Here is an 8,486-nt window from a genome sequence, read left to right on the forward strand (position 1 = left end):
TGGATGCATTGTCACTCTTTGCAGGGATTGCTTCACCTAAATATGTTCTGAGTTCTGCTGCTGCCTGAAGAAGAGTCACCACTTCTCGTGGATAAAAGCAGAAAATGTCTTCGTCTTCTTTCTCTTCTCCTTCCTAACTCCACAAATTGATTCTGGTCAATGGGAGGTGATTACAAGTGAAAGGAATGTGCAAATCCTTTTCATTTTTATTTTTCCATTGGCTGAAACAAGGATACTTTCTTCTGAGCCCCTTTGGACCATGCAAGCAAGAACAACATACCTAGGGAGCAAGGGAGCAATGACATGGAAGGAGCCTGGGTCCCTGAATGTTCTTGTGGAGCTGCGACATCTCTGCTGGATTAGCTTCCTCTGCACTGTTACACAAGAGAAAAATAAATATGCACATTCTTATCTCAGTCAGTTATGGAAGCCAAACTGATACTCTAATATAATAGCCTTTGATTAGAGAAAAAAAAAATAGGGGGGGAGAGGAAAATCTGGGAGGAGAGGTAGGTAGGAGGTAGGTGCAGGAGAAGGTGAAAAAAATACTGGACAGCAGATATTTCATTTATTCCAAGCCCAAAAATACTGTCAGGCTCAGCCTTCTACCTTGGGTTTGGAAAATCACACTCAGTTTTTCTGTTGATTGTCATGTAAATGTTCGATAAAGAAGCATAAGCATTCATGAAGAAGACTATATCTTTTTTCTAAAAGTTCCAATAAAATGCTGTAGTATATCACTATAAAATGATTAAGCCTTAAAGATAAGGCTGAGTCCCTGAATTTGTCTTTCCAAAGTATGATATAATCCACCCCTAATTATTCACTTTTCTTTTACATTTTGGGAAAATGAGACCTATTCCTACAATGATTTATGAAACTCAATTTTGGGTGCTCTAATCTATTTTGCTATTAATCTTTGCTGAAAACATTTAGAAAAATAAACTGTCTAGGATATAAAGTATTCTCAAAGTCAACTACAATTAATTTGGAGATTATTCTTGAAAAATCTGTTCACTGGCTGCTCTCCAATGAAGTCCTCCCCACTCCCACCTGGATGGCCATATTAGCTTCCTAAGGAAGTGTGGCAGTCTTCTATACCTGTGGCCCAATGAGCCGTTCTTCTAGTATTCACACCCTTGTGTAGTCCCCTCCCCTTAACCTGAGCTGGTCCTGTGATTTGGCTAAATCCATAGAATTTGGCAGGAAAACCAGGGTGCTAGTTCCCAGTTTCAGCCTGAAGGCTTGGCCATGTCCAGCTTTGTACTGTTGGGCCCCATGAGCAGCCATTTAAGTATTTCAGCTGCCTGGCTGGAGAGACCGTGTGGAGAGGGAGAGGCACCCCACTTGCGCCTAGACCCAGATAACCCACTACTGACACTACTGAATGTAGCCACACAACACTGGCACATGCAGCGAAAGCCTAGCTAAATTGCAGTTTTGTGAGCAAATATAATGATCATTGTTTTAAGCCAGGAAAGTCTTGGGATGGTTTGTACATAGTGATAGATAAATCATTAACCTTTCCTGAATCATACAGAGCTCCTACTCAAGTTTCCTAAATGGAATATTCTTACAATTCCATTTGCCACACCATCTTCTGTTCTAAGTTTTTTAACCAGTCAGGGTCACCATATACTGTTGTATGGGTTGTACACTGTACCAGGGCAGCTGCTAAGGAAGCCAGTGGGGACTGCTTGCCTGGCCTTTGCCTGGAGAGGGCACTTTTTCTAAAGTGAATGAAAATGTCTTTTGGGCTCCCAGGGGCCTGATAACAGGTACTTTGTAGAATTGAACCCAAAGTCGTTGACCTGGCCTTTAAGACCCTCCTTTAACAGCCTACCATCACCTTTGTCCATCCCTTCCAACTTTCTCCAACCCAGCCTCTCATTACTCATCTCCAAGCTTGGCTTAGCCAGGTTGCCCTGCCTTCCACAGTCAGATGTGCTCGTTCTGCCTGATGGGTAGCAGTGTACACGATGCTCCCAAATTAGGGCCATGCCTTCTAAAGGAGGATATAGTCCCATCACCAACCTTTTGAGTGCTCAGGCACCAGTACATTTTTCAGTTTTGTAAACCTCAGAGGATCTAATGTTTGCTTAGAGGTGCATATTTTGTAGAGGTTTCCAAGCATGCTAACGTAAGAAGGGATGGTGTAGCATGTGTTATTCTGCTTTTGGTCTTCATAGGTGGAGGGCCCAGGGAGATTTGGAGCTGCTCTTTCCCCAGGAGACTGTGTTTCATCTGTCAGATCTGAAGCACAGGGCCTCGCTGTCTGAGCCAGGAAAGTCATTCTCCAGGGAAAATTCTCTCCTCACTATTCATAGTGCAACAAGAAAACTAAATGTTCCAATACCCTGTGCCAGTGGACTTTGTGACACGGGATACGCGTTGTCGAACTTTGTAATCTTATCCTTCATTCAATATTCAACACATTTATTTGATCTCTTCCTTTTCTCAGCGTCCCATTCTTCCTCCGTGCTCTTCCTTCGTTCCCCCCTTCCCCCACCTCCCTGCCTTCTGGGAAGGGCTGGCTCAGAGTCACCTTCCTGTCAGGGAAGTGACCGAGGGGATTTCTAGATGTGCAATAGGGACCAAGGTGCTGACTGTTTTCTTTGACTCAGGACTCTAGATGAAGTACAGCTGCAGGCTGGTGGAATTAAAGGAGCCATGACCTCGAGAGATGTTCCCACACACTATCCCAGGTTATACCATGATACAAGGCAACATCCCCAACTATAGGGAGGGAAATGATGGAGTGCTCACCTGAATCTATGCCAGAAAGGGACAGGTTGCCTGGTCATGTGCCCTGCAAGCAGATATGCTGTTCACTATAAGGGGAATCGTTGAACATCTTAGGGAAACTTAGCGTTATTCAGGGTAGGGGGTGAAACTAGCAGTTTCTAGCTGATTATTATTGAGGCTGGCCCATTTGAGTCTGTGATCTCTACAAATATTGCAGGATGAAAGGCTTCTTGAATTATAATTGGATTCCAAATATTTGCCTGGAATAATATCTTGGCAGCTATATGCTGGGAGCTGTAAAATAGAAGTAGTAGTAACCATATTTTTATATTCCTGTAAGTAACAATTACTGTGTTTGAGTGAGCAAATATGCATATTAAGTGCTTTCTATTCTCTCATTTATTTTTTGTTGTTTAATTGTATATATTTAAGGTATACGACATGATCTTTTGATATACAAAGTGAAATGGTTACCACAGTGAAGCAAATTCACATATCTATCATCTCACATGGTTATCCTTCCTTTTCTGACCAGAACACCTAAAACCCATTCTTTTGGCAAAAATCTCAAATACGACACATTATTATTCGATGTACTCCTCTTGTTGTATGTTAGAGTCCTCGACTTATTCATCTACATATCTGCACATTGCAGCATTAGTCACAATAGCCAAGATATGGAAACAACCGAAGTGTTCACTGACTGGTGAATGGATAAAGAAACTGCCTGTCTGTCATCTATCTACCATCATCTATCGTGGAATATTATTTAGCCTTAAAAAAGAAGATTCTGCCACTCGCCACAACATGGGTGAACCTGGAGAACATTATGATAAGTGAAATAAGCCAGACCCAGAAATAAAAATTCTGTATGATTTCACTATATGTGAAAAAAAAAAAAAAAAAAAAAAAAGTCAAATACACAGAGATAGAGAATAAAATGATATTTACCAGAGGCAGGGTGGGGGTACAGGGAAGAATGAGAAGTAGGTCAAAGGATATAGTATCTCATTTAATCATTACACCAGCCCTATGAAATAGGTGGTATCTAGTTTTGGAGGTAAGAGATCCAGAGTTCAGAGGGTTTGAGTAACCTTAAGCTGGTAGGTAGTCGAGCTGTGATTCAAACTCGGAGTGAGGCCCATACTCTCATTCTCTCCTGCCACCCTGGCCTGCCCTCCCAGTCCTGAGCAACATTACAAGACCAGGCTCGTCTAGGAGCAGGCAGAGGCTCAGTCAGCCCTTCTACACCTGCTGCCTGTATCTGCCCCTACCCAGCACTGCTACACAGCAAAGCCTCTGGACTGCTCCGCCATCACTCTGGGCTCTGCCCTTTACATTCGAGAAATTCTGGAGTAAAGCAAGTTTTGTTACACAAGTCACCTTATGCAGATTCTCTGGCCAAGCCTTAAGGTTCTGATGCCACCAGGAAGACGAAGTCTGGTGTGAGCTCGGTGGGGAGCACACAGTCTGTAGTGGGGCTGATGTGAGGGGCTAGGCTGTGGGAGAGGATACAGGCTCTTTTCTCTCCCTGCTTAGATGTTTGTCCACATTCCATGACGTGTAAAAAGAACCAAGCCTGGGGGCCTGACTTGGGTTTGATGGGAATTTGTAGTTTTCTTGAGATACACTTTGTGGCTAGGTCTGGTGGCTTACCCCTATAATCCAGCACTTTCAGAGGCTGAGGCAGGAGGATTGCTGAGGCCAGGAGTTCAAGACCAGGCTGGGCAACATAGCAAGACTCTGCCTCTACTTAAAACACACACACACACATGAAATACACTTTGCAAAACCACAAGGTGATTTCATACCCGCTTCTTATAGCTGAGGCCATGAGAAAATCTAAATAAGATATATTAGAGAGAGTCACTATTCTGGGTGAATTTCCTCCACCAGCAGAGGTGACGAGTGTTTTGTAGGGAGAAAGCAGTCTTTCCCCTCACCCACTTCAGTAGGAGCTCCAGGAGGGAGGTGGCTTCAGGACAGGACTGGCACCAGAGGTGACTGATGGGAGTCAGCTGCTGGGTCATGACTGCTGCTTAATGTCCTGTCCAGTTCGGGTTCATGAAATGTTGATGTCAGTAGAATTTTCTCTCAATTTTCTTTCTAGGTCTGACCCTTGGGAAGGATCCAGCAGGAGGTAGGAGTGGAGACAAGAGAACGTAGAGGAAGACAGTTTTATTCCCTTTGTGACCAAGAGGTTAGATCGCTTGTGACGTTCTGGATATGAAGGTAGACTTCATCTTTATTGATTTAAACTCTCTAAATCCATGTAGAATAAGCATAATTGTAAACCCACTGGCACAAGCTACTGAGAAAGGCTGTGTAGTCTTAGCCTCTGGATACCTCTGAGAAAAAGTTCAGTCAGCACTTGTCCATCCTGGGTGCTTTGATATTGTGCCTGAGTCAAGTCAGAGAAATGGGTCAGAGAGAGACTCCCTCTGGAGACCTGGGAACTCAGTGACTTCATGAGTTCATTGAGGTCAGGGGGTAGTAGGACCAGCATACCGGGCTGGAAGCCGGACAGTGGGTTTGTAAAGCTGAAATGCTACACGTGTGAGGGGCTGTGCCGCCCCAGTGCCTAGAATAATGCCACAGGCAGAGGATGCCCTCAGTAGGAAAACATTTGTAATGATATTTTACAGTCACATCCAGAAAAGTATGGTTATTGTTCTAATGTAGGATAGAAATATTTAAAAATGTTTTTATTTGCATCACAGACCTCTGAATATCTGGTAAAACCATGAATCCTTTCTTTCTCTTAAAACACACACACACCCCCACATAAACACACACCACAGACAGAGCAAACAACAAAAATAAACTGTGCTAATACATTCATTCAGTCATGCTTTACATACAATTTCCGGGGGCTCATAGTTTATCTAACATCCACCCAGCTTAAGAAAATGCCTGACCTAGAGACCGGTGCAGGCTTCAACTCTCTGATTGCAGTCAAGGAGAGAAACAGACCACCATTATCAACAAAATAATGTTTAGCATCTGCCTGAGCAAAATGCTACAGAGGACATCTCTGGAATTCTAATAGATTCGTACAACCCTCTTGAAAAAATAGTTTATGTCTGATCTTAACCAGTCTAAGTTAAAAATGTGTTCAGGCTGAAGAATGTGTCTGCCCCATGAATGTGGCCACCCTTCAGCTCACTGATGCTTTTGTGCAAAAAGTCGTGGTCCGGATATCTGAATCCTCCTCCTGCCCCACAATGGGCTGCTATCCGGTAACGGCTGTGAGGTCCCGTTACCATGGGGCGAGGCTCCTCCAGGACACTCAGATGCCTGCCCAGAGCCCGGCTTATCAGGGGATCAGCAAGCTCCTGCCAAGGCCCTGGCTGTGTCCACCCTGGCCCATCTTCGGGTACTAGATTTTACCCTGAGCAACACACATTTTTTGGGTAAGGGCTGTCCCTGCTAAGTAGAATTTTATTTTGGATTCAGAGAATTCAGAACCGGTGCCAACTCAACGCAGGTGGAAATGTAAAAATCCACACCAAGATCAACTCAAACTGAGTGAGGCCATGGCCAGCGATGGAGAGTGAAAAGGAAAGAAAATAACTGAGCAGGCACTCTCTCCCTCCAGCTGCAGCCTTCCACGGGAGAGCACAGAAGGTATTTGTACCAAATGCTTCACAAAGCCAGCCTGGGCACTCGTTTTTGAGGCCACAGTGCACTACCTTCTATCTTCGGGTTGTTTCTGGCGTCTTGGTTATAGGATGTAAATATCCCCCATGGGAGATGTGCAGGTCACCCACCTGACCAAGCCTGTGCTCCCTGGGATCCCAGAGATCAGAGGCCTCCTGGAAGGCAGATGGTGCCAGGCCTGGATGTCGGCTCCTCTCCCCCTAGCTAGATCAGGTGGCGGCAGCACAGGCAGCTGGAAGGTGCCCACAGAAAGAAATCGAGCACCATGTTCAGAAAGATCCACTCCATCTTTAACTCCAGCCCGCAGAGAAAGGTGGCGACCGAAAGCCCCTTCTACGAAGGAGCCAGCCCCACGGTGAAGCTAATTCGAAGCAGCTCCATGTATGTGGTCGGGGACCACGGGGAGAAATTCAGTGAGTCCTTAAAGAAGTACAAAAGCAGCAGCAGCATGGACACCAGCCTGTACTACCTGCGGCAGGAGGAGGACCGGGCGTGGATGTACTCCCGCACCCAGGACTGCCTGCAGTACCTGCAGGAGCTGCTGGCCTTGCGCAAAAAGTATCTCAGCAGCTTCAGTGATCTGAAGCCCCGCCACGCTCAGGGCACCTCCTCAACCTCCTCCAAATCCTCCAAAGGAGGGAAAAAGACCCCTCTCCGGTCTACTCCGAAAGAAATAAAGGTAAGTGCTGCTGAGCAGTACAAGCTAGATGTGGGCTCTTCCAAGAGCCTTGGACAACTGTTTGAAAGCTTCTTCCCACCTGTGTGTGGCCTAATGAAACTGACACATTCTGAGCCACAGCGCAATAGTGCTCAGACACTTTACGTGGCCATCTCCCCAGTCTGGCTGAGGGTGGCTACACCCATGTTTATTACTCATTTATTTATTATTAACTTTTATTTTTGGTTCAGGGGTACACATGCAGGTTTGTTATATAGGTACATTGTGTGTCACAGGGTTTGGTATACAGATTATTTTGTCACCCAGGTAATAAGCATAGTACCTGATTGGTAGTTTCTTGATCCATGTTTATTTTTAATATCCAGGAAGTAAGAAGGAGCAGGTAATAGTGTCCACAGAGCAGCTCGGTGGGGAAGACATGGGCTTTGGTGTCAGGCGGCCCTGTATTTGCATTGCATACTGTCAATAATGTTTGCCTGGCATTTGGATGACAGCAAATTTTTTCAACAAATTGTGAGGTGTTTTTGTTTTTTTTTTAAATTATTATCACATCTGAAAATTCTGGTGAAAAATACAATCATCATATGACTGGATGTTTTCAAATGTTGAGGCGCTTAGCCCCTTCAAGCCTGACAACCGTAAGACTCCTCCATCTGTCCCTCGGACCCACGCACTGTGGTGACTCAGGTATAGCCACAGAGAGAGTCTTTGTTTTTTAGGAGATTCCCGGATGGCTTTGGGCACTGGGGGCCTCCAGGCAGTCATAAGTCAGAAATGAGTGAAAGAAATCACTTGCATTCATCTCATTGTTTATGCTTATTGCAGTGTTTTGTATATATCATCTTTTCTTGAGCATCCCAATAAAGCCAGTACAGAAGGTGGGGAGGAACTCCTTCAGTATCACAGAAGGCCAAACTGAGGCTTGGTGACCTGCCTGTAGGTGCTAGGTCACCTAAGTTTAATTATCAGCCAGCAATTCATTCAGTTACTCTTTCCTTCATTTCCTCAGACTTGTTTTTATTTAGAGACAGGGTCCTCTGTTGCCCAGGCTGGAGTGCAGTGGCACAATCATAGCTCACTGCAACCTCAAACTCCTGGGCTCAAGTGATCTTCCCATCTCAGCTTCCCAACTAGCTGGGAATACATGCACCTGCCACCACATCTGGCTAATTTTTGTATTTTTGGTAGAGACAGGGTTTCACCATATTGGTCAGGCTGGTCTTGAGCTCCTGACCTCGTGATTTGCCCACCTTGGCCTCCCAAAGTGCTGGGATTACAGGTGTGAGCCACCATGCCTGGCCTATTTTTTGGACAATTTTAATGTGGCTGTTAACTGCCCATTTCCCGTGGTGGGAAATGACGTGAACTGGAAGAATCCAGGAAGAGGAGTGGGGCAAGATCA

General features: G+C 45.1%; 1 protein-coding gene across 1 annotated transcript in view; it reads left to right on the forward strand.

Moving 5' to 3' along the window:
* Positions 1 to 6,670: 6,670 nt before the first annotated feature.
* The window catches only part of CUNH13orf42 (chromosome unknown C13orf42 homolog), a 25,907-nt gene continuing 24,091 nt past the window's right edge, over positions 6,671 to 8,486 (forward strand). The window contains exon 1 of the mRNA XM_017535868.2: positions 6,671 to 7,084. Within this exon, the coding sequence (XP_017391357.2) occupies positions 6,671 to 7,084 (414 nt within the window). The remainder of the gene's footprint in view (positions 7,085 to 8,486) is intronic.

This window comes from Cebus imitator, unplaced genomic scaffold (genome assembly GCF_001604975.1).
Source record: "Cebus imitator isolate Cc_AM_T3 unplaced genomic scaffold, Cebus_imitator-1.0 Scaffold94, whole genome shotgun sequence".
Classification (NCBI taxonomy): Eukaryota; Metazoa; Chordata; class Mammalia; order Primates; family Cebidae; genus Cebus; species Cebus imitator.